Genomic DNA, 24,178 nt, shown 5'->3' with positions numbered 1-24,178 from the left:
ACACGTGGGATTAGCCTGCTGTACTGTACAATACTTGTCTCCATGGCGACCAAGCCCCTCCCCTCCCCCATTCTATCACTCACGGCCGGCCGGCGGTGTAACTTCCCGTCCGGCACGCGCTGGGCGTTTGTGAGCGACTCATCATCCAAACGGCTTTCAACGGGATCAATGACTGTGATCAATGGGCAGAGGTCAGGCCGTCAAAAGGCGAGCGGGTGCTTCTCCTTGTTCTCCTCGCATTAATTGAATATCTATGAGCTGCGGCGTGCCACTTGTGAATCGCTTAATTGCGGCCGTGGTGGTGGCAGCTGCCGTGCATTGTGGGTCTTTTGCGGGACCGGTCCCTTTTCCTGTGATAGGCGCCATCTGCCGCCTGCAAAACAACTCATTTATATACTGTCACTTCCAGTCGCGCCTTTATTTATCAAGTGACCATTATGCAAATGGATCACGCCAACATTTGCTTGATCCCAGCACCATTTTTTTTCTTATTGGTTTGATGTTTTTTTTTTTTTATCTGCACGGCTGCCAATTGTCGAGTTTAATTGTGTCGAGATGAACATTGGATGTCGAGATAAACATTGGAGGGCGAGCTGGCTCATTGAGACCGATCTCTTTCCAATCTTCTTAACACCAATTAAGAATTGTGTTTGTCGCTGCCCCTTGTTTACAAAAACAGAATGAGCTCATGTTTGCTTATTCCAGCGTTCAAAAATACACAATTCTCCCTTTGTAGGCAGATGGATGATCCTCCTCGAAATCCCGCGGAAAAAGTCGCAAAACGGCCGTATTGATTCACCCGCGGCCGGCTGACATCTGACGAATGACGTAAACGCCCACGACAGCGTGGACACGTCAGGAAATGCCAGCGTAGGCCGCTTTTCAGGTGGGGGCGCCCCGTTGGAGGGGGCGCGACAGCTTCCCAAAAACATGACAGCCCAGAGCGTCGCTTTCCCACCGCTCGGGACGGGACGGACAAATTCATCATCAGTCAAACTTTTAGCCCCCCCCTCTCCCATCATTGAGTGTTTATGAGATGACAAAGACAAAAAAAGCTTGAGTTGTAGCAGACATGGAAGGTCATCATTTGACCTTTAACTCATTCAGTGCCATTGACGGTTATAGACGATACCGGGTTGGCAGTGAATGAGTTAAAGGAAATCATGTGGAGGACAATGGACATCACGTGTGTGTGTGAAAACAAAATAGTCATCAAATATTGGCGCCCTCGCTCCCCTAAATCGGGTCAGTAACGGCCAATTAGAGAGCGCATCCGTTTCTGATTTAGCGTGTGTATGTTTATGCCGCTAAAGCTCAGGAGAGTGGTTGTCCTTCAGCAGTATTCCTTCCACTTTGATTTGTCGACTTCAGGTGATCCCACGCTGCTTAGCGGGTCAAGCAGAGGGCGCGTCCTCCTCCTTCTGTCTGTCTGTCTGTCTGTCTGTCTGTCTAGCTCTCACGCGCTTGATGTTGTTGACTCGTTGTGTTGCATGCCAGAGCTCCACGGCACTGCTTCCAAAAGCTCAGGCAACATCTTTAGCTTGTGTATTCTTTGATCTGTAAGTGAAATCTATAATTCAATCTGAATGTATCATTAGAGTTTCAGCATTTGCATGATTGGCAGCAATTCTATTCGAAATTCCAAAGTGCTATTTTTCATATGCTAAAATGTTTTTAGCGTGATGCGTCAGAAATGATGCAGGCCTTTATTTCTCTGGCCGAATGTGCTCGGCGACCAATGGCGTGACTCTTTTTCAGTGCAGTGCGACAGCAGCCTTGTGCCAGATTGAAAGTGACTGCAGGGACAGAGGAACTAGTTGGACTTGGGGGCACTCGCAGGTGGCCTGTCCTCATCCACAATGGCCTCGGAGCGTCCCTGACATGTGCTGCCCATTGGCTGAGTGTCATTTGAAGTCCTCACGCTAAAGAAGCTTTGCATTACAGTTGATCTCGTAAGATGGAGGGCTATTGATTGCCATTTGAGTTGCAGATCTGCTCGCATATGTGAAGCGCCCGCCTTCCAAACGACCCTCCTGTACCTTTGACTTTATTTTACCCTTGGTAAACATGTTCTCCGTTTGCACACGGCCTTTTCTTTGTCTTCCGCACAATAACACGAAGCAGCGCAGCGGCCGGGCCTGCCTGCCTGCCTGGCTGCCTGCCTGGCTGGGGTGTCAGTCCAGGTTAGCGTTCGCGCAAGCGGGGGCCCCTCGCGCCTGCAAATGGGGAAGCGAGGGGAGGGGGGGGGGTTAAGCCAAGCATGTTAATAGGAAAAGGCCTGTCTCTTCCATACTAACACTTGGATGACTCTGCAGGGTGAGGCGGGTGAGGATAGGGAGGGGGGCGGGGTCCGGGAGTGCCCCCCCCTCCCCACTGCCGTGCAAGTAGCGCATTGACCCATCACTTTGACGCATATCCTCTCTGACAGCAGCCCTCTCTCTCTCTCTCTCTCTCTCTCTCTCTCGTTCTCACACTCTCTCGCTTTCCCACCCGCAGGCCACGGAGGCGCAGATCCGGAGCTTTGGACAGACGCCATCTCACTTGCTCATCGAGCCACATCCTCCACGCAGCTCCGCCATGCACCTGGTGAGAGCAGAGAGCATGCTGGGAGAGGAAGGAGGGGAAAAAAAACATGGCTGGATGATTTAAAGGAGACATGTTATGCCCCCCCCCCCTTACAATTGAATGAATTTCATAACATGTGACATGCTTTTGTCCAATCAGCCCAAAGATTAAGAATGATAGCACACCTTACTTCAGAAGTGAGCAAAGGATAGCTCGAGGGACCTATTGGAATTCTTTTTTTCTTTTATCTGCCTGTTGATTTAAAAACAAATCATCATTCAATGGATGAGAAAAGAAAATCAACTCGTTAAAATATACGATATTATTTTTATATATAATATATATAGCTAATTAATATATCATTTGATAATATAAAATATTGATGGTAAGTGAGTAAAATCTGCCTCGGCGAGCTGTGTCTCGGTCGTCGCGGCAACGTCGACAGCCGGGTTCCGTCTCAAATGATAACTAAATTGGACGCTACCTGGTGTCTTCTCAGAGTCCGCTGATGTTCAAGGACCAGCTGCAGCAAGACGTCATCATGGTGCTGAAGTTCCCGTCCAACTCGCCGGTGACGCACGTGGCCGCCAACACGCTGCCACACCTCGCCGTGCCGGCCGTGGTCACCGTCACGTGCAGTCGCCTCTTCGCCGTCAACCGATGGCACAACACGCTCGGTGAGTGGCGTAAAAAACAAACACACCCGGGCAGGTGAAGAGTGTTTCCACATGTTGCCTCTTGCCGGCGTGTGAACTGCGGCGCCCCCACCCCAGAACGGCGCCGCCACCTCCGGGTCAGGGGGCCAACGCAATGCTTGCTTGGAAATCAGGTCGAGGCATTCTCCTCACACTTCCCAGCTGTCAAAGTGGAAAACACGGAGAGAGCGCCCTAATGAGGGCAGCTGCGGACCGCAGCCGGCCGCCATTTTGGGCAGAGAGGAAAGGCGCTTTGGCTCTGATGACATTGGTTTTTATTCCTGCCCGGAATAAATGTCTTCATTCATTTGGATGTTCACACACGTCTTTTTTTTTTTCTTTTTACCAGGCCTCCGAGGAGCACCAGGATATTCCCTGGAGCAGGCTCATCATCTCCCAATCGAGATGGACCCGCTGATCGGTGAGTCCTTCTCCTTCTTCCGCCGATACCGGCGCCTCCTGAAACGTACGTGGCGCTTGTAACGTCTGGTGTTGACACGTGTCGTGCGCGTGTCCTCCTTTGCCGCAGCCAACGGCGCTGCGAGCAACAAGCGTCAGATCACAGACTTAGTGGACCAGAGCATCCAGATCAGCACGCAATGCTTTGTGGTGACAGCTGACAACCGCTACATCCTGGCGTGCGGCTTCTGGGACAAGAGCTTCCGCGTGTACTCCTCCGAGACAGGTGGGGTGGGGTGGGCGCACAAAAGGTGGGCGCGCTGGCTGGCTGGCGCGTGGATGATGCTGTCAATACTTTGCCGTGCGGAACAGCCGCATCCTAATGCAGTACAGCTCGGCTATTGGTGAGGGGGACGACAGCTAATTGATGCCCCTCAAGCACTTTGAGACGTCACATCCACATTTTAATAACAACCCGGTAAGGAGACAGTTTGAATAGACGATGGGCCTCATATTTCTTTTCTCCTAAAGTGCACTAGATGCGATTTCCCTTTGACGTCTACCCAACAAATTGTTTTGTAACCTTTCATGAAAACTGGTGACGCAAAAATCCAATCAAATTCGAGAAATGACATTTTTCATGTTTAAAACGAGTGTGAAAATGTCCTTTGTTAATTCATGTTGGCTGACAGAGTACCAGTAGCATAGATTTGAAGGTATCGGATACTCATTGAGCCTGACGATACCAGTCTCCGATACTTAAGATCTAAATCTTCTTAAGTCTTCCTTGGCAGTAGTTTGAGTAGAGCAAGACATAATAATAGTGCGGGGGGTTTTTTCAAGGTATTTTAATCGCCGTATTTACGGACAGACATACATAAGTCCGCCATGTTGAACCCAACGTGTGTCCTGAGCAGGAAAGCTGACCCAGATCGTGTTTGGTCACTGGGACGTGGTGACGTGTCTGGCGCGCTCCGAGTCCTACATCGGGGGCGACTGCTACATCGTGTCGGGTTCCAGAGACGCCACTCTTCTTTTGTGGTACTGGAGCGGCAGGCATCACATCATCGGTGACAACCCCGTCAACGGTAAGTTGCTTTGTATTTTTTAATGGGGGTTCACACATTCGGCGCGCAAGTCCGGGTTTGATGAAGTTGACAGAAGCGGCAACGGCTAATTAAGAATTTCGGCTGAGCTGAGTCCAATTAGCCGAGGAGGGCTTGGCGTGTTTGTTGCGACGAGAAAAGAGAATTCCCCTGCTGCTCGCGCTGCTGCTGCTGCTTACCGAGCGTCTTCAACACTCGAACCAATGTCTTCTTTAGCAATTAAACGTGCACTACGGCAGATGTTTTGTTTTTCCAAATTGTCGTTTGAACCCCTTTAGCGGAAAATGAAGACATCCAATTGAAAGCATTTCCCATTTAATGCATTTTCCCCAAAATTTTGTTTGAGTAGTCAGCGACTTCATTTGCTTTGAAATGGTTTTCTTATCTTTGTAACTGGTGTCTTTTTTTTTTTTAATGATGTGAAAGACATGATAGTGTTTTATTCTCATAGTTTGTTTTCTTCATTGTTTATGGTGTTAAAAATTGAACCCACATTTGTGCTTTGTGATTGGCAAATTTGCCAAAACCATGTCTGTCTGACGTAATATAGCTTTGTTGCCACCTGGTGGCATCGTGCTGCAAAACCATTTTAATTTTCTGGGTTTTTTTCACGATTCATTCGACATGCTTCAAGCCGAATCCTCAATTTGGACTTAATCACTTGGCGCTCTCTGAGTTGAGGTCATGTGAATACAAAAAGGGGTCTGGATGTGTCAGATCCTTCAAATTGTGATTCTGATTCAATCAGCACCCCCCCCCCCCCTTCCCCCCCTTCCAGCCTGATGCCACCACCAGGCGAGCGAGTTGCGTTGGTCCCCAGGGTGAAGGCGACTGAGGCGGGGAGATTGAATTTTTTTTGTCGGGCAGGTGAGCGGCTCCAGCTCCCTTGTTAGCTCCCCAGAGGCTTCCTGTGACACTTGTCCTCATCAAAGCCCCCCTCGCCCACCCCCACCCCCCCACATCATCCTCAGAGCAGCTGCCTGCACTGACAGCACGGCTCAGGCTCCGGCGTGGTCTCCGTGGGACCACATCCATCACGGTCCAGCCGACTGGACCGCCGACGTGGCTGTACGACCAACAGGGGGAGGCGGGTGCGGCGCTCAGCTTGTCACTCGCACATGTGACCGAAGGGATTAGCCCGAAAGAGTAGCATTAGCTTGTCTTCATGAGTGAAGCTGCGATGGTGGGACTGACTCTGTGTTAGGATTTACCAAATGAGATTTGTCTCATTTCAGGCAATGGGTGGTGTTGTATTTCTGAACGCCACTTGGGGGCGTACTTGCTCCCTATCCGCTGTCTTGCATGAGACAGACAACACTGTGGGCTCTTTCGGGTACATAGCAATAATTTAAGGGCGTGCCTTGTTGCAGGCGACTACCCGGCGCCACGAGCTGTCCTCACGGGTCACGACCAGGAAGTGGCGTGCGTGGCGGTGTGTGCTGAGCTGGGGCTGGTCATCAGCGGGGCCAAAGGTTTGTCAGCCAGTATAAAAGACATTTTTTCCTCTGCTAGCGCCACGCTAAGTAGCATTGGTGCGTGTGTTCCCAGACGGTCCCTGCCTGGTGCACACCATCACGGGGGACCTGCTGCGGGCGCTGGAGGCTCCCGAGAGCTGGCGGCAGCCGCGGCTCATCTCGGTGTCCAGCGAAGGCCACTGCATCGTCTACTACGAGCGCGGACGCTTCTGCAACTTCAGCGTCAACGGCAAGCTGCTGGCCCACATGGAGCTCCGCGACAGCACCAGGGTCAGCAGGCGGCCGCGCAAAAAAATGAGAATCCGTCTGCTTTTATTGAAGTGCAATATGTTTTTTTGTGCGCAGGCCATGGTGCTGAGCAGCGACGGGCACAACCTGGCGACGGGCGGCGACAGCGGCGTGGTCCAAGTGTGGCAGGCGTGCAGCCTCAAGCCGCTCTACGTGTACCCGGCCTGCGACGCCGCCATCAGAGCCATGGACCTGTCGCATGACCAAAGGTCAGCAGAAAGTGGCCAAACATTTATGGTTGTTTTTAAGATCCTCCCATCAAGATATTCGAAGAGAAAATTGCTATAAATCAATGTAGTGTTGCAACAAATACGTTCTTTGACGAAACGTTGTCTTGCCGGAGGATAAAGCACCATGGTGCCTGTTTGTGTCACACTTGTCACTTTGACTTTGCAAAGGAGCGCCCTTAAAAGCGGAGACTTGGGCCCTGTAGCAAGTCAACTTGACACGAGCTTCTTTGTCAATTCAAAACTCTCCATTTTCACTTTGCTGTGATAAATGACCACACACACACACATTTGTGCACACTCGTGCGCATCAGGCAGGTCTGACCCCCGTGCGACAGTGCTGGGGGGTTCCCAGCGTGACGTCAAAGTGGGAGCCGCCCCTGAGGTCCGGAAGGCCACGTGGGGGGGTCACATGTTATTATAAGAATATTTTAGGAGTCACGTTTGACCCCAACAGTACGTAAGGCTTCCATCGTGGTTAAAAAAAAGGGCAGTTTAACAAAACTTGTATTTATTATTATTGTATTGCATTTATTTATTTATGTTCCCCATAGGACGCTGATCACCGGGATGGCCTCAGGGAGTATCGTAGCATTCAACATCGACTTCAACCGCTGGCATTACGAGCACCAACACAGGTACTGATCCCCGCCCGACCCGGCGGACACTCTGGACCTGGACTGTGCCCGTGTTGCGTCCGGCCGGCACCGATCTCGGTGGCCTTGAAAAGTGAAGCAAAGAACGGCTTTGCGTTCAGCATGGACGTGCTTTCTGCTGGTTTCACGTCACCGGCCGCAGTTCAGGGAAGCCAACCAGAACGTGTAAATATGCAACAAAAGTGTTCCTAGACTTGGCTTGTCAACCAAACAAGACATGACGATGAGATGAATTGGTGGTTTTGGTTCAAGAAATCCTTTTAAGTCGGGACTGTTTATTTCTGTCAGCTTGTGCATTTTAAATATTCAGACACGGAACTGAACTGCTGGGAGTTTCCATCCTCGTGGGACGCGCAGCTGGCCAAAGCAAATATAATTGGAGAGAGTCACAAGTATTTACAAGCCAGAAAATTGTTTTGGGGTCTTTTTCATTGCCAATGATGTGCTGAGGCCAAAATGGTGGCGCCCATTAACTCCTAAAAGGGGGGAAAAAAATGTGCCAACGGGTTCTCAACCTGGTGATTTCTTTTTACATGCAGACGCAGCCGCCATGTTGTCACTGACATTCGAAATCTCCTCTTGTTATTAACATTTACAACCTTTTTTAATCGAGAAAACTTTTGAATCATATCATATTAAATGCACGTTTTGTTTGCCAGCTCAGCTAAATTGAGCGTCAACGTGTTTGTGTAATGTGCACATGTACTTTCATTTGATTTTAATGTTTGTTTTTTTCCAAGTACATTTGTCCATTTCAAAAGTGCCGTGTGTGCTGGGAAGCAATATGAAACTTAAAAGGAACTGCGCAGTATTAACATGAAATTATCCAATATGCAAATTGATTCATGTTTTTTGGCAAACTTGCGAGAGGTGAGCGACAGCGGGAACGCAAGTTTTCGCTTGTTTTCATTTGAGAATAATTTCCTTTAAATTATATTAATTTGTTCACGTTGTGAATGTTTTATATGTGCCATCATGCTTGGTTGACTTGTATTTATTTTTCTCAGTTGCATTTTTGATTTTTAAAAAAATGTCTGGGATGATGTCTTCGGTTGGTATTTAAGCAAACGTGTTTCAAAATGACTGTGAATTCCTCTTGCTGAAGGTTTTCTTTTCCGCGTGCTTATACTGCCCTCTACTGTCTGAACCTGTCACAGCAGGACTTCGCTTTCAAAAAGTCATGCAGCAATTGTTTGCCCACATCACTTGTATCCTTTTAATACGTTTAAATTCAAAAAAAGAGAAATTGGTTTCGAGTCTTTTTTTTTATCCTTTATTCCTGATCTGGGCGAGGAAACTCATTCACAGACACATTTTCAGAACTTGATGGGCGAGCAGGCACTCCAGACAGTCACCCAACAAATTGTATAAAGGAGCTCATCCGTGTTGACATAATATTAGGACGGATTATGGATGTCGATAATAGTTACAGGCACATTCCTCTGTTGTTACATTACTGACGTTGCAGATCAAATGAAAAAACACATTTAAAAAAAGGACAAAGGTCTGGCCTATTTGATTTAGCCTTTGTGACTTGTACATTTCAGCAGCCCTTACAAAACAACATAGTGGCGTTGGGTTTCTTCCAAGATAAACAAACGAGCCGCAGGACATTCATGGACACAAACATGGGATGGGACGGATGGATGGATGGATGCAAGATGCGCGCGCACATGCACTTTACGCGCAGCCTCACCTTTGAAAGAAAAGTCACGTTTGACCGGAAGTGCTGTGCTACATGCAATCCGTCTAACTTCCGTTGTATTTTTCGCCTTTTGTTTCATTCACTCCTTCCTTCCTTCCTGTTTATCGCTGTGCTTTTCGCGAGCCGACACTTCTAATTGCACTTTCAACTTGTGCTATTATAGTGCAATGCCACTTTCTGAACACTCGACAGCGAGTTATAAAAAAAAAAAAAAAAGAAGCAGCATTGGCAACACCTGTGACAACTTTATAGCAGCAAATTCTTGGCTCCGTCCACTGGAAGGTTCAATTGAACATGATGCATTATGCGGAACCCTCGATAGTGCAGCAATAGCTCGCTGAAAGTCACGTGAGATCATGCAGGTTGCCGTTCCTGCAGTACTCAATCCTGACCACGAGCGGGCGCCAGAGCGCTACCACTTTCTGGCGGCTGCAACAGGTGAGCGAGTAGATTGTTCGTTGTCTAACCTCAAACTTGTCAATGATAACTCGTTTTGAAAATTGCGTGTGAATACTGAAGAGCTTGACGCTGAAGTGAGGAAATGCCTGAGCAGGAATTGAGTTCATTGTTCAACAGTGGAATGTGTCATTTAGTTGGAAGGCGCTCAAGAAATGTGCAACGAGAAGGGACTTGCATTGCTAACGTTTGAGGGAGGCAAGTCTGCTCAACGGTTCCCTTCCATGTCCCAAATGAAAGTTGGAATGGTTGCGAAATGGAGCTAGATGTCCATTTGTCTGAAATTGGTTTGATCTGGTAGTCAAATGTGAAAGTAGAAATGTAAAAAAAAAAAATGGACAAATCATGCTAACTTTGTTACCCTCCGAGCAAAATTGCCCCAGTGAGCTTGCTAAAGCTCGTTTTCTGAAAACATACAAACATGGCTTAAAAGGCAATGATGCCATTGGCAGAACCACGCGGTCCAATGCTCTTCAGCATTCGCACAATTTGGGGGGAAAAAAATACAATCGTGGCTCGTGGGGGCGCTCTTGAGTCAAGTCAATCCGCTCAGAACGGAGACACGGGTGAGCGCACAGTGTCGGCCGAACCCGGAGAATAGTCGTCCGACTCGGACGTGAAGTCGGCGGGGGACAGGACGGGGGGGTTGCAGCCCACGGCGGGCGCTGAGGAGACGGGAGGGCGAGCGCCGTGCGGGAAGTTGGCGTCGGGATGATGTTGTCGAGGACGGAACACCTGCTTCTCTTTGTCCAGCGGCGTGTTCTGTCGCAGGAAACAAACGGAGCAGGTCATTCAAAGGAACAATCTTTTGGGTCCTAAAATTAGCGTGTGCAGACTGACAGTGATGAGCATGACGCCCGCCGCCGTGCTGCTGCTACCGCACTTGGCTCCGGTGTAGAAGTTCTTCTTGATCCTCAAGGCCACCGGCAGCTGCTGTTGGTTCTCCGGCACGCCGTCCTCCTGTGAGAGCAAAGATGGGCCGCTTTGGAGAAGCGCGGCGGCGGCGGCGACAGACGGGGCGTGGCGCGCGTGACCTTACGTTGACCCACGGGTGCTCCAGCACCTGCGCGGCCGACAGCCTTTGCTCCACGTCCACCTGCAGCATGCCACCGATGAGCTCCTGAACGCCACAGAGTGCGTTAGAGATGCCGCCACGTCCAGTTCCCCACCTGGCGCCGCACCCACCTTGGCAGAGTCCGACACGCCGTCCCAGTGCGGTGAAGGGAACTCCAGTTGAGCTTTCAGGATCTCTCGGAACAAAACGTCCTGATCCTCGCCGTCGCTGCGCAAACACGTAAACGTTCAGCTAAGTTCCACGACGGGCCAGGATGCAGGGGCACGTACCAGTTGAAAGGCGGGAAGCCGCACAGCAGGATGTACGTGATGACACCCGCAGCCCAAATGTCCACCTTCAGTCCATACCTGGAATTGAACAGGAGACACCATGAGGGACACCAGCGCAATGGAGCAAAAGAAAAAGAGCAGGCCTCACCCCTTCTCAGCCACGATCTCCGGGGCCACGTAGGTGGGCGTGCCGCACACGGTGTACAGGTAACCGTTGACGACGGTGGCCAGGCCAAAATCGCCCAGCTTCAGAGACTTGCTGCCGTCGTGGTGCTGGTAAACCTTTGCCCAAAAGCCCACAAGTTGATAAAGAAAGCTCCATTTCAAAGATGGCAGCAAACTTGGAAAATGCTCACCACCAGTAAATCTAAAAGGTTTTTTTTCCCCTGAAGAAAAATCATTTCTAATCTTTCCAAGGACAAAGGCACATTTTGTTGAGAAAGATGTTTTTGGTTAAATTTGAAAAAGCCCAAGGTGCAAGCAATTGATGGCTTGTAATTGCCAACAGATGCCACAAGAGGGCAGCCAAGGACTTGGTTTTATTAGTCAAGGTAGGAAACTCCTCCTCTGACTTCAACATGCTTCCTGGCCACAAGAGGGCGCTAATACTTGAATATTCGGCACAGATGTGGCCTGGGCGCAAAAACAGTCACTGGGGAGTTTTCCAACTAAAAATGAGGAATTAAAAAAAAAAAAAAATCCCAGATTTGCTTACCAGCAGGTTTTCAGGTTTGACGTCTCTGTGGACGATATTGAGGCCGTGCAGGTACTTGACGGCGCTGGCCAAGTTAAAGAGCATGCAGCCGGCGTCCCGCTCCGTGTACTTGTTGGACGAGGTGATGGCGTCAAACAGGTCGCCCCCCTGGCACAAACGCAGCAGAAGGCTTCAAAGTCTGCCCTTCAAGACAAAAGTTGGCTATTGGTCAATCCTTCTCCCACCTTAACCAGCTCCATGACCAGATAAATCTCATTGCCGGTGTCCATCTCTTCGATCAACAGGACGATGTTGGGATGTTTGACACGCCGAAGGATGGACACCTCGCTCTGGATCATGTGCTCCTGCGCAAAAACAGACGCAAAAACTCAGCTTCCAAAAGTCCTCACTCGAGAAAGTCAAATCCAAAAGGTTCTTTAGCAAAGTTCTTGCTTGCTGTTGAAGAAGAGATCATTTGCACCTTCCCCCTGCATTTCTCCTTGCTGATGATCTTGAGGGCGAATTCTCGTCCCGTGGCCCTCTCCACGCACTCTCGCACCACAGCAAAGTTGCCGCTGCCTAAAGTGCGGCCCACTTTGTAGCGCTCGGCGATGGATGCGGGGACAGACGACTCGTCCATGGGCTCAGCTAAGGGGGGAAGGGGTGTTCAAAATCAGCTCGTTTCTTCTTGCAGTGAGGCGGCCGGCCTCACCTTCGCTGCTGGGTCCGTCGCCTTCGTCCATGGAGCTGCACACCTTGGTGGAGGCCAGCGAGAGGGACGAGCCGCTGTGCTGCGAGCCCTGACCACGACAATGAAAAGGAAACGAATTAGTCAGAAATGATGACATCACTGACACCATTTTGGAATTTTGTGTATTGTTTATGATTTTTTCCCCCGCTACCTGGCGTCTCCTGTGACTGCCTGGACTGGTGGGAGACGGGCAAGGGGATTTCCCCGATCGAGGAGTGGACAGCTGACTGCCCGCAGTTCCGTTGGCTGTGGAAAATGAGCAACCGGACACTTGTCAGCTTCCATCCTAAAAACTCAGTCACGACGGCTTTGCCACCTCACCTGAGCCAGTCGATGAAGGTGATTTGCTCCTGCGAGACATTGCGCCACTTCTTGGAGAGCAACGACCGTGCACCGAGGGGAGCCGACCATATGAGGCCGACTTGGCCACTCTGCAATCTGAAAAAAACAAACAAACCAAAAAAAAACTGCGATATGAGCCAAGTGCAGCAAAACCAACCGGCACTTACCATTTTCGTCCAAACTGAAGTCATCTTGGTAGCGGTACTTTTCGGGCCCACAAGCAAAAAAGATGTCGTCTTCCCCAAAAAAGTCCTGAAGGCACGTCACCTGCAAAACATGAATACTCAAATACTGTACAAAGGAACTGCGTGGGGCTGTCATTCTTTTGTGTGCCACTAGAGGGCGCGTGCATACTAGTCGTGATTGCGCACTTGAAGAGCATCGCTCATAAAAGCTTGCAAATAGGTAAACAAATGTGCTTTCATTCAAATGAAGCCGACTCAGCAGTCATAAATAAATCAAAAGACACTCATGGCGTCCTGCCCTTCTCCTTAAAAGCTGATCTTGATACACTTAACCAAAGCTCTCATTTCCTTTCACCGGAAAAGCATCTCTGTCTGCTAGCTTAACACGAGCAGTTAGTGCATAAGAGGAATAAATATCCTGACGTCATCAAGACGGGAGAACGGCTTGACCCCCCAGCAAGTCCGCAGCGGGTGGGGAGCTTTAAAGATGGCCGTTGCCAAGGAGACGTGGAGATAGATGGTCGTGGGGGGTAAGACAAGATGAGGAAGGAAGGAAGGCACGGCCGCCCGCTAAACGCAAAAGCATCTCAGACACTTTGTCGTCAGCCGTTCATATTCTTTATGCGCATTTTGCAGCAGAAAACCGTCTAAAACGGTTCCCTTCTGATGAAGAGAAGCAGACGTTTTGTTTGAAGAGCTAAATATAAAGTAGAAAGTGCTGGAGAAGGACCAGAGTTTCTATTTTTACAACAGCGAACTGCGCATGCGCCACGGCCATGTTGCCTTCAGGTAAACCATTGAGCGGCGGCCGTGCAGGTGTGCGTAGCACAGTGCTTCTCAATTATTTTCTGGTACGCCCCCCCCTAGCAAGAAGAAAACTATTCGCGCCCCCCTCCCCACCGTGACTATCCTAACTTGTCTTGTAAGCCGTAAAATGTTGCACTGTCGCAAACGTGACAGAAGTAACAATGAGAGCGCCACTGCCCCCTGCTGTAGTAAACGCGCAATTACACTTTATTCTAGTACTGCCAAAAAAAAAGCCTGTTCCCCAGGGTCACACGCGCCCCCCCAGGAATAGCACCGCGCCCCCCAAGGGGGGCGCGCCCCACTATTTGAGAAGCACTGGCGTAGCAGAAGTTGCATGTCCTTAACGGACACCGCTGCCGTGAAAAACGTCCACGCCGCGTTCAAGCATGACAGCGGCAGTGATTGACAGTGAAACATGCAACAAATTATGACCCAAAAGCAACGACTGCCACGTCCGTGCAGGTACGTTGATCGTCTCCGTACGCATGTCGGCCACTACACGGTGGAGACCTGCACCTGCTGCTCCCATGAATACATGCATGCATTAAAGTATCAGAGCTCCCTTTAAAAAAAAAAACTATGACCAGAAATGGACAGTACCTGCGTGCATAAAAGTCACTTTTGGAAGAAATATTGTGCAACTCTGCCCTCGTATGCTCGTGTCTGTGTCACCGAGCCATTTTGTCAACAAAAGTAACTAAACCAAATGTGATGTATTCTTTAGTAGCAAACGAGCAAAAACCTTATATAACTTTTAATATCTTGCTAATAGGTGGAGAAAATGGGTCGCAAAAGAAAAGCCCCAACCCTAGGAAATGGAGTGAAAAGGAGGAAAATGTTGACTACAGCGATGGATGCCCTATCTGGACCTTTCATCGGTGTCAGGTAGGCGGCCGGTGGCCATGTTTGATAAAACCTTACAAAGAGCGTTGAGCGCAAATATTGCACCGTCTGTTATTGGGCCCAGCCACTCAGTCAGTCAGTCAGTCAATACGCATGAGAGTGTTGGGCGGGGGGAGGGACAGCAGACCCGATGGAGCTGCTGTGTCACCGAAATCAATACAACGCGACACAATCACCAGTGGCCTGGTTCCACTTTTCCTCTCTTCCGACCTAAGCTTGCGTGTATTGCTGGCTGCGGCTGAAAGTTCCAATCCGCTCCGTTCATGCTCAGGCCCAACAGTCGTTAGCGAAAAATCCATTTCATATTTATTTGCCATTAGAAGCCATTTAGCCCGACAACTCGGGTTGCCAAATGACACGAGGGGGTTGTTTGCTCGCGGTGCCATCGGCGACCCGGAAGTGCGTGTGACGTCACGGGGGAACCGGGATGAGGTGCCGTCGTGCGCTCCCTCGTGCTGCCGCCGCCGCATCACATAGCACTCTAGCGCAGGCGCGCTACCATAGTACGCAGTCGCAACCCCGACATGGCTGCCTGCAGCAGCGCTCTGCAGCAGTTCCTTAGCAACCGGCTCAGGGAAGCACATCGCCATGGAAACCAGAGACACCATCAGAGAAGAGGGGAGGGGAGGGGAGGGTGGCCACAGTCATTAGATTTTTGTCATATGGTCAAGGCTGGTGAGCAGCAATCTGTCTGTCTGTCTGTCCATCTAGCTAGCTCGCTCGCTAACTATTTGTCCGTCTGTCCGTTGATGTGGAGAACACGAGAGCCGAGTCACTAAATAGAATTGATCAGCTGCTGTTGTGTTAGCAGATGCATCCATCGAACTGGGCTTGCATAAGAAGCACATTAGAGAGTCCGGGAAAATCCCATTTGGCCTTCCCAACGGATCGAAAGTAGTTGTATCTGTTTTCCGATACCAACTTTGCCATACGAGATTGTCGGCATCTGGCCAAAACCATTTCTCCTCTTTCCACAAATCGACACTATTCCTTAAAATCCCACTCGTTAAGTTTTCTGAAGACTTTCGATTGTCCTATCCATATTTCTAAATAATAACATATAAGTTCTGCATATCGGCGGAAGCTACGTACCGTCTTGCCGTCCACCGTGAAGAGCCTTTTGACGGTGCCGCTGTCCAGTTTGATGGCGTCCGTGATGTCTGTCATGACCTGCTCGAAGGAGTGCGCCGTCTTCTTGTTGAGCAGCACGCGCACGGCCTTGCGGGGCTTGACGCCGCTGCGCACGATGGTGACCAGCTTGGGTTTGATGAAGTCCTTGCTCTCCCGGGTTTCCGGCGAGCCGGCCCGCCCGCTGCCGAGGGACGGCGGGTCGCGGGGGGATACCGCCGCCGTCCTGGCGCCGGCTGACCAGTTGGGGTTGACGTTCTTGGTGTAGTCCACCTTCTTGTATGGCTCGAAGGAGGCACACACGTAGCTTTCTCCTATAAAAGTGTTCGCGACACGTTAAAGTGGCAGGCACTCGAAAAGTTCTCATCGGCCCATCGATGAATTGTAATCAGAACAGCAAAGTTGGACTCTGAACGCGGCGGCGTACCTTCCAGCAGCTGCTCCATGCTGGCGACCCTCGTCATCCCATCGACGGAGTATATGGTCCGAACCCCCTGAGGCAGGTTGACGTTATCCGACAGCGCTCGCGTCAGATCGGCTAGCAGCGCGTCCAGGGAGCGGAACCTGTCCTGCGAAATGGCGTACACGATCCCTTGGAAGTAGCGGTCGCCGTTGCGGTAGAAGCGGACCTTCTTGGCCTTCTTTTCCGAACTCAGCGCCTGCAGCGTCCTGGTTCGGTACAAACTGCAGTGGGCGCTGTGAGTGGGGCTGGGCAACCCGTTGCCCCTGGAGCCCCGGCGGGCGTAACGCTGCGCCTTGTCGCGCTCATCAAAGTGCTCCAGCTCCATGTTTGAGCCTTCTTTTCACGCCCTAATAAAGACACAGCGAACAAGGCAGGCCTTTGATTTTTTTCAAAGGGTAACGACGGCCGGGTGCTGATGTAACTACGAAATTAGGGCGTGTACTAAAACCCCTCAAAGTCCAACACCGCGACTCTGTACTTTTGTAATTGACGTTGCATTGCTCCCTCCAGACCGCCAGGGGGCAGTGCTCAAGGTAGGGGATGAATCAAATCAAAGTAAGACAATGCAAGTGTGAAATTAGACAGCTCTTTTTTGCTGCCTCCCCCGCCCCCTCAATATAGGCTCATTTCAACGAGCCTTAGAGAATAGATTGATAAGTGTGCTGCTGTAATCGTTGTTCCTTGATGCATGCCGCTAAATCAACATGGATATGTTAGGAAGACAACTAGAAACGTTTTTTCAATTTTGCTGCACGAACATCAGAGGGGGGCCTCTTCAACCATGCTGCTCGGACACATAAAGAGCACGTCACACCCATCCCATCCCATCCCATCCCATCCCATGCATCCATCCTTCCATCCCATGCTGCATGTTTGGACACCTTCTGCAAGCATTTTCTTCTTCCATTCTTTTTGAAAGAATGAGTACGCCAACAATGCAGCAGCATATGCACGTGGAAAAAAAAGCAGCTTCAGTCATTTGCTTTCTTGCAAGCCGGAAAGAATACTGCAATGGCGAGCCATTGGATTGAATTGCTCCTTCCTACCTTTGAGATGATGTGAGCAGAAGCGTGTCAAGGTTGAAAGTTGCGCTCAGATGCATTTGATGTCAGACGGAGTCAGTGTCCCTCCCTTTGTTGCTTGCGTGTGCTGGCTGCCTGGCTGCTCGCTCGCTCGGAGGCAGGGCTGGAGCCGGTGTCCTCCTCCACCCTGCTGCGCCCCCTCCCCCTTCCTCCCCCCTTTCCTCCACCTGCTACCACCTCCTCTTCGTCATCTTTTTTCCTCCCTTCTCGGCCATTGCACTGCAGTGGTGCTCGCCGGACTTGCGCTCGTGCAGGCGCTATCGGTCAAATCGGGAGTCAGCAGTCACTTCACAATATTAACGAGCAGTTTAATAAACATAAAAAAAGAATGCTAATATTGTTAGCATAAATGATACTCATGTCAGGATGCTCAATATATTTAATAAATTTCACATAAATTAGGAAATATAACCTTCATTTCTGTACATCTCTTTTTACATAACCCTTGCACAACATTCCTTGAGAGTCACAATGTCCTGGGACCAAGATGATGTTTTTATTTCATTACGCCCAGTTGGCTGGGAAAGGCACAATCTACTTATTGTCCCCCCCCCCCCATCATTTGCTGACTTGGTAATTTGAAGTTAGCGAGGAAACCTTGCGAAAGATTTTCTCAAACGCTCGAGCAGCGTCAGATATCGAGTAGGAGCAGCATTCCATGTTTTAGACACACCTTATATTGTCGACACTTGGAAATAACGGCGGCTTATCAAATCATCAACATTCACAATAAGCCGTTTCAACGTTAATATTGACTCAAAATGGCTACGAGCTTCGCATCTTTGGTTGGAAAAGATCCATTTTGGATCGCTTCAAGAGATTACACACAGTAGTTGCAGCACAGTGGTCAGTAGTATAACCAATGACTTTGATTATAGAAAACTATCCAATATATATTACGTCATATTTATTTCACGGAATAAACTCTATAGGTAACATCAAAGTCCCGTTAGTTCTGTTAGGTCATTAGCAGTCCACATCAAAAATAGGAATCAATCTAGAATTTGTTTTAAGGCAAAAGAGTAGGCGGTGTGCGGCTCGGGCTATTTGCTGGCTTTCTCTACTTGTTTGTGCGTGTCGGCGCCGTCCTGAAGCTTGTAGTCCTCCAGGATGGTTCGCGCCGTTTGCTTGCCCGTCCGCTTAACCACCGCTTTGACGCCCAGGTTGTCGATGTTGAAGGCGGCCACGCCCACGTTGATGGCCGAGTTGACGGCGTTGTCTGTGGCCTGCCCGGCCACCGCGCCGTACCTTTGGGTAGGGGGAGGGGGGGGGGGGGCGAGGTGGGTTGGAAGGCCAGAGGAATTATTGTGCAAAGATGGCATGCCGAGAATGATAGAGCGAAAAGGCTGCGAGAAGAATGTTTCATTTCAAGCGTGATTTGGAATGGAGTAGACAGGCTGGTGTCAGTAGTGCAAAGCGTTAAAACACATTTTGACAGCAAAAATCAGCAAAGGGTTTGAAGACCCCGAAATCTGCAGAGCAAATTGAAGGGTGGGAAAAGGCCAGAGCCACACGCGTAAAAACACACACACACACACACACACGCAGTCACGTAGCTGCAAGCGCAACGGGACGAAGAAGCCACCTACGTACTTGTGTTTCACCGTGGTGACCGTCTCGGACGCGACGCTCGTCGTGATGTTCTTGGCCGCCACTTCCAAACCTGTCCACATGGTGGCGAACCCTGGCCGACAGAGGAAATTAAAAGTCAAAAGCAAGCTCACTCGTGAAAACTCATTTGGATGCGACATTGAAATGCGGACGTGCGGGCACCTTGCACTCCGCTGGCGGCCACCACCATTGCCCCGTCGATGTTGGAGCGCCCGTCCTTGTCTTTGCGCAAGGACTCGGGCACCAGCTTGCCTCCGTGCTTCTTGACGTGCGGCGCCAGTTCCCGCCCCACACGGCCAGCCACGGCGCACACGCCGTCCACTGCGGTGACACAATGGTCAGTGGAGGGAAAAAAAAAAAAAAGTGCTGAGCGCGCTCACCTAGAAATTGGCTGACTTTGACGGCGCCGCCGGTGGCCTGCTTGGCCACGTGGAGGCCTTTGCTGACGGTGGGGCTGACGTGAGCCGGCGTGTCGTCAGGCGTGATGTGCTCTCGCAGTTTGGACGCCCCCTTGTGGATGGCCTTGCCCGTCAACTCGGCTCCTTTGACCAGACCCCAGCTCAGCCAGCTTGCGCCTAGGTGTCACCAAATTCTTTTCGTCATACTCGCCAAAAGATATTAACAATACAAATTAGGATGAGTCATCATTTTTGCCCTTGTGGAATTGATTGTGTTGGAGCTTTCCCGCAGCGGGCTGACCTGTCAGGATCCCGTGGGCCACCTTCTCGCTCCACTCGGGCAAATTCTTGTCATCCTCCGCCGCCGCCCCCGCTGTCTCCTCCTGGTTCGGCTCCTCGCCGGGCACGGGGATGGACACTTTGTTGCTCAGATTCACGTGCTCGGCGGCCTCGTCTTCATCCTGATGAAACAAACACATGACACGGGCTAAAACCTCAAGACGGAGCAAGGCTCGTCTGCTCGTCACTGCTCACAAAGCTGCGATTGTTTACAAATAAGAGAGCTTCCCTTTGTGCCTAAAGGCTCAATTCCACTTTTCGAGGGAAGAGAAAAATGTCCGTTTGCCGACATGGAAGCGGCTCCATGGAAGCCTTGCACGGAAAACGACCTCGTCTTGCGCGGCGGCCGAGGCTCTCGACTCGTTCCGACGGCCGACAATAAGAGCATTAGCGCACTTTAAGCGCTCAAATCCCGACATTGCTGAGGCAGAGCGAGTGAGGCCGGCCGGCCGGCCGGCTCGCAACTCAAACTATTACCTGTATTCTGAGGTCGGTCATCTGAGCCAGTAGATCCCGAAACAGCTCTCGGTCAGCGGCGGGCAACTCCGCCGATAGGACCACGCCTACAAAGTTCCCCGGCGTGGGCGCCATCATGTCGGGGAACATGAAGACGCCGGTGTTGCACAGCAAGGCCGGCGAGTTTGCCGCCATGAGCGGGTACAGCCAGTCGCACACCTGCCAATACAGCGCATATTGATTTCTTTCTGTCGCTTCAAAGTCTAAAGTCATTTCGTGACTTAATCACATCATGGGGAGACAGCTCACATGACTGACTGATTAGATCAATGCAGCCCTCGTGACCTTTCATGTCCGCTCCCATAGTTCAGGCTCTGAATTACCTCCAGAAACGCCGGTGGTCGACCGGGGCAATCATCGGTGAACTTGATCAGCCGCAGGTAGCCCGGGTACGACGGGGCGCTCACGTGCCCCTCCGGGCTCACAAAGAATATCTGCACCCCTTGCGGGATGCACAGCAGCTCCTCCGCATCCTCGCCCATGCTCTGCGGGGTCGACGCGGCGCTGGACGTGCGACTGTAAAAATCGTCACCCACCAGCGACAGTTCGCCCGACTCGGTCCCGTACGAGATGGAGAGGTGGCCGTCCGCCACCTGTGGGGAGTACGCCGGGGGCTGCTCCCCGAGAGCCACGGCGCCGCATGCGGGCGTACCTCCGTGGGGGGGGTTAACTTGCTCATCTCGGGCAGGGAGTCGCGGGTAGACGCCGTGCTCGGCGCCGGCGCTCTCGGCGGCAGTCTCCAACACGGCGAGGCGTGTGGTGATGTTGTCCAGGGTCTCCTGCATCTTTTGTTGCATCTCCCGGGCCGACTCCCAGGAGCTGCCCGCGCACTCAGCCCCTTGAGACGGCACGCTGATGGCCCTGAGGAGGTGCTTCCGCCCCTTCCTGTAGAGCTCCAGGGCCTGATGCTTGTCTCCGGCTTCGTCGGCCGTCAGCGCCTTGTTGATGCACTCAAAGGCCTTCTTGTTGCCATCTTTGATCACCTCCAGTCTGGCGTGGTCAAATGCATCCTCTGTCCCCTTCTCCATGTCCTCTGAGAGAAGGAAGGCACTTGTGTAATAATTGGATTAGAACATAGACAGCAGTCACAATGTTTTTCATGTACAAGAGCAAAGACGAGGAACATTAAGCACTCTTGTGTTTTTTTGTTGTCGTGTATGCAAAACTAGCAAACAAGACCTATTTGACAGTTTTACTATATTTTATTGAATTGATGACGTATCCAAACTTGTCAAACAAATTCATATGCCAGCGCCTTTAATCTTACAAGGTAACATTTGAACGATAAACATTTCGTCTGCGCGATTTCAGGATTTTTAACTAGGTGGGATTATCTGACACTTGTGTCGCCAGCCAGTTAGCTTTAGCTCCCCGTTAGGTCGCAACAGCGTTAACTTACCGCTCAATGTAGCAGCCGGTCGGCTAAACCGTTTTAACGGGCTCCACAAAACCACTCCCCGGGGCTTGAAGTGACTATGTATGGACCCGACGCAACAACAATTCAATCAAAAGCCGCGGTGACGCAACTTGAACTGTGGAGCGACACCGTGCGCCACCGTTTCGTCTTTTATTGTGAAGGTTTCTTTCATACCGGAAATAGCAGCGCTGTAGCGCAAAAGCACTTTTATTGTTAAAGTACTTCCTTTGATTCCGCTCTTAAATTGCCCATAAACGTTTTATAATTATGACATTATGATTATTAGCCATTCCGGTCTAGTAAAGTCAGCGAAAAACAACTAGCATACCTTTTAATGTGAAGTTTACTAACCAGAAGTCGACGCTCGCGTGGTGACAGTGACGCTCCTTTAACTATTAAAAATCACTGCCGTTTCCTGGCTTTCACCACGAGGTGGCAGTAAACAAACACTTGCTAGTGTACGTACACGTACAAGATGACGTTCAACGCCCGCAGGGGTCGCCAAATCTGAACTCAAATGCAAAAGAATGTACGTCTGCTTGTTTTCTTTCCCCTTGAACAAAAGCAATTTATTACCCTTGTATATTTCCAGAATTATGCATGGAAGCGATTAGGTATACGTATAATGATCATGATGTTATTTATGATCAGCACTGTAGCCAGCGAATCCTAGTCGTAAAAAACGTGTTTGTGATTAAAAGCGGCCCATCATTCCTGTTATCATTTCTTTGCCTTTTAATTATTTTTTTTACTAATGCCGACACACTATGGAAAACCTTTCTTCATTAGAATCGTAACCGTGTTAACAAAACACGTACATGTTCAGCTGGACTCGTATTTGAACAATAAAGCATTGATTTTGTTTCGAAATAACCTCTGAAAAGATATTTACTGCCTGTTATATCTTTTAAGAGCGTTTGTAAAGAATGCCAAATGCACATGACGTCCGCTATCCATAGGCTGAGCTGTCTGAAAGCAACGCACAATTTGTGAACAGCTGTATTCAAACACACAAGGAGGTGGAGGGCCTCTCTCATGGTGAGTTATGATGCTAACGTTCCGTTATTGTTGCCCGTTGAAAGAGAGCGAGCGCCGCCGCCGCGGGTGCTCCGAAGCAAATATCATTTGATTCAAAAAGTGGTTCATATCAGAAGTCTATCGCCAAAAACCATCTGATATTTGAAGAGTGACATAGTCACCCTCATAAATATTTCTGGCGGTTTTACGGGACAGATCAGTAAGGGGGCCGCCGGAAGATAAATGTCAGGAAAGAAGAAGAACATTCTGTTTTCAATGTTGGCGTTTTCAAATTGGCAATGAGATGTCCGACAAGTTGAACACTCATGCACGAGGAATCGCCAGATAATACAAACCATCACGTTGCCCGTGTCTTTCATTAATAAGCCAGTAGAAAATCAGAAAAACACTTTCATGGTCATAAAAATTCATTCCGAGTTGGGAGTTTAAATAAACGTAACAGTAGGGGAATGAAATTTTGCACGCCACAATGATGTCATTGCTAAGTCTGTCAGTTTAAATGAAAGTGATTCGAGTAGACAAAGTAAGGTGCTGGTAAGAAGCATCTTCAAATGGAAACAAGGGGAGAATTAAAAATAAGAAAGTCTCTGGGGTGTTCAATGGTCTGCCGCAGCTAAGAGCAAGAGAAAAAAAAAGAGAGCTGTGTCCTCTTTCCTGCAGTGAAGATGCTAACACACACACACACACACGTGCCAAAAGTAGTCATGTGATTGAACGGCGCTGCTGGACGCATTTTCCTTTCAGCAATCCAACTTTGTCCTCACACTTGACTTCCCGCATTTATTTCAGCAGAAAATTCGTGGAAGAGAAATGCTTTCGCTGGTGACAAAATCAAAACAAAGACGCTAGTAGATGATGATGTAAAATTCTGAATGTTGACCCTATTTGAAAGCCTACTCATAGTTTGAAATCTTGGTCATTTCAAATGTTCAAAATTGAATGTGAGGGATTATTAGGGATGGTCGAAATCTGAATGACTTGCTTCAAAACATTGACAGGCGGCTCCAAAAAAAATCCCTTTGGACTTCAGAGCCCCAATCACAAGCCGTGAAAAAGTCCCGTTGCGTCGTAAACGTTTTACGATGGCCGACGTTTGACCTTTTCAGAAAACAAATTGCAATTTAACGCATTGTGTTCCACTTTAGTTCCACCTCCCTGTTACGATAAAATCGAAAGATGTTCCGTATCAAAGTGCGACGTCAAGTCAAGTATAAATCTCACAGACCCCGGGGGGAGGGAATACATAAACCCGCAAGAACAATGTCGACAAAATGGAACTTAAAGGAACATGTGTCCAATGTGACGTATATATGTTCTCTGTAATTGGGATTGTAAAAGTCGGCCGACAAAGAGAAAGCAACTTTTGTCAGTTGGGTCTGGCCAGTAAAACTGTCCCTATTTTTGCGTGATTTCTGAGCCAAGTTCCCCAGATGAAACCCGGCCGGCTCTTCTGTCTGGAAAAACGCTTTGTCCCCACACTCACCCACCGTCACGCAAAAGTCCAACTCAGATGAAGCAGTCATGCAGGGACGGACGGACAGGCCGCGTGTGAAAAGTCAAAAAAGAGACACAAATGTCGAAACGCAAG

At 49.9% G+C, this 24,178-nt stretch overlaps 3 protein-coding genes across 6 annotated transcripts in view; 1 reads left to right on the top strand and 2 right to left on the bottom strand.

Moving 5' to 3' along the window:
* Positions 1-8,641, top strand: part of nbeab (neurobeachin b) — a 56,404-nt gene extending 47,763 nt beyond the window's left edge. Inside the window, exons 16-24 of the mRNA XM_061280396.1 lie at positions 2,497-2,586; positions 3,065-3,242; positions 3,610-3,681; positions 3,790-3,945; positions 4,577-4,747; positions 6,136-6,237; positions 6,314-6,510; positions 6,586-6,737; positions 7,310-8,641. Coding sequence (XP_061136380.1) covers positions 2,497-2,586; positions 3,065-3,242; positions 3,610-3,681; positions 3,790-3,945; positions 4,577-4,747; positions 6,136-6,237; positions 6,314-6,510; positions 6,586-6,737; positions 7,310-7,400 — 1,209 coding nt within the window. The 3' untranslated portion in view covers positions 7,401-8,641. The remainder of the gene's footprint in view (positions 1-2,496; positions 2,587-3,064; positions 3,243-3,609; positions 3,682-3,789; positions 3,946-4,576; positions 4,748-6,135; positions 6,238-6,313; positions 6,511-6,585; positions 6,738-7,309) is intronic.
* Positions 8,642-9,322: 681 nt separating this feature from the next.
* dclk1b (doublecortin-like kinase 1b) lies at positions 9,323-16,514 on the bottom strand. Of its 3 annotated transcripts, none has more exons than XM_061281061.1 (15): positions 16,154-16,514; positions 15,691-16,040; positions 12,871-12,970; positions 12,683-12,799; positions 12,513-12,607; positions 12,318-12,410; positions 12,092-12,253; positions 11,856-11,975; positions 11,632-11,778; positions 11,065-11,198; positions 10,917-10,994; positions 10,758-10,854; positions 10,612-10,692; positions 10,413-10,532; positions 9,323-10,334 (listed from the first exon to the last, which is right to left on the bottom strand). In XM_061281061.1, exons 1-15 carry the CDS (start codon positions 16,512-16,514, stop codon positions 10,122-10,124), a joined length of 2,268 nt encoding a protein of 755 aa, XP_061137045.1. In that variant the 3' UTR covers positions 9,323-10,121. The 3 variants fall into 3 exon arrangements, with proteins under 3 accessions (XP_061137045.1, XP_061137044.1, XP_061137046.1); XM_061281060.1 differs by having other exon boundaries at positions 12,092-12,258; positions 12,323-12,410; XM_061281062.1 differs by having other exon boundaries at positions 12,092-12,258; positions 12,329-12,410.
* Positions 16,515-17,632: 1,118 nt separating this feature from the next.
* spartb (spartin b) lies at positions 17,633-21,724 on the bottom strand. Of its 2 annotated transcripts, none has more exons than XM_061281618.1 (8): positions 21,535-21,724; positions 20,459-21,168; positions 20,097-20,294; positions 19,582-19,741; positions 19,263-19,457; positions 19,045-19,203; positions 18,865-18,955; positions 17,633-18,519 (listed from the first exon to the last, which is right to left on the bottom strand). In XM_061281618.1, exons 2-8 carry the CDS (start codon positions 21,161-21,163, stop codon positions 18,315-18,317), a joined length of 1,713 nt encoding a protein of 570 aa, XP_061137602.1. In that variant the 5' UTR covers positions 21,164-21,168; positions 21,535-21,724; the 3' UTR covers positions 17,633-18,314. The 2 variants fall into 2 exon arrangements, with proteins under 2 accessions (XP_061137602.1, XP_061137603.1); XM_061281619.1 differs by lacking the exon at positions 17,633-18,519 and adding an exon at positions 18,527-18,743.
* Between the last annotated feature and the right edge of the window lie 2,454 nt (positions 21,725-24,178).

Source organism: Syngnathus typhle, linkage group LG6, assembly GCF_033458585.1.
Source record: "Syngnathus typhle isolate RoL2023-S1 ecotype Sweden linkage group LG6, RoL_Styp_1.0, whole genome shotgun sequence".
Taxonomy (NCBI): domain Eukaryota; kingdom Metazoa; phylum Chordata; class Actinopteri; order Syngnathiformes; family Syngnathidae; genus Syngnathus; species Syngnathus typhle.
Note: the sequence above shows the minus strand (reverse complement) of the source record. Positions and strands in the feature narration are given on the sequence as shown.

Bases quoted from the DNA above. Each gene is read 5' to 3' on its own strand.
- dclk1b (XM_061281061.1), bottom strand. From the start codon at position 16,514: ATGGAGCTGGAGCACTTTGATGAGCGCGACAAGGCGCAGCGTTACGCC. The intron at 12,254-12,317 runs GCCGGCCGCCTC...CCCTTAGCTGAG, and splicing joins GACCCAGCAGCGAAGGTGAG to CCCATGGACGAGTCGTCTGT. The intron at 11,976-12,091 runs GTGCAAATGATC...GTTTTTGCGCAG, and splicing joins AGGAGAAATGCAGGGGGAAG to GAGCACATGATCCAGAGCGA.
- spartb (XM_061281618.1), bottom strand. From the start codon at position 21,163: ATGGAGAAGGGGACAGAGGATGCATTTGACCACGCCAGACTGGAGGTG. The intron at 20,295-20,458 runs GTAATTCAGAGC...CTGTATTGGCAG, and splicing joins GACCACCGGCGTTTCTGGAG to GTGTGCGACTGGCTGTACCC. The intron at 18,520-18,864 runs GTACGTAGGTGG...CCCTACCCAAAG, and splicing joins GTCACCACGGTGAAACACAA to GTACGGCGCGGTGGCCGGGC.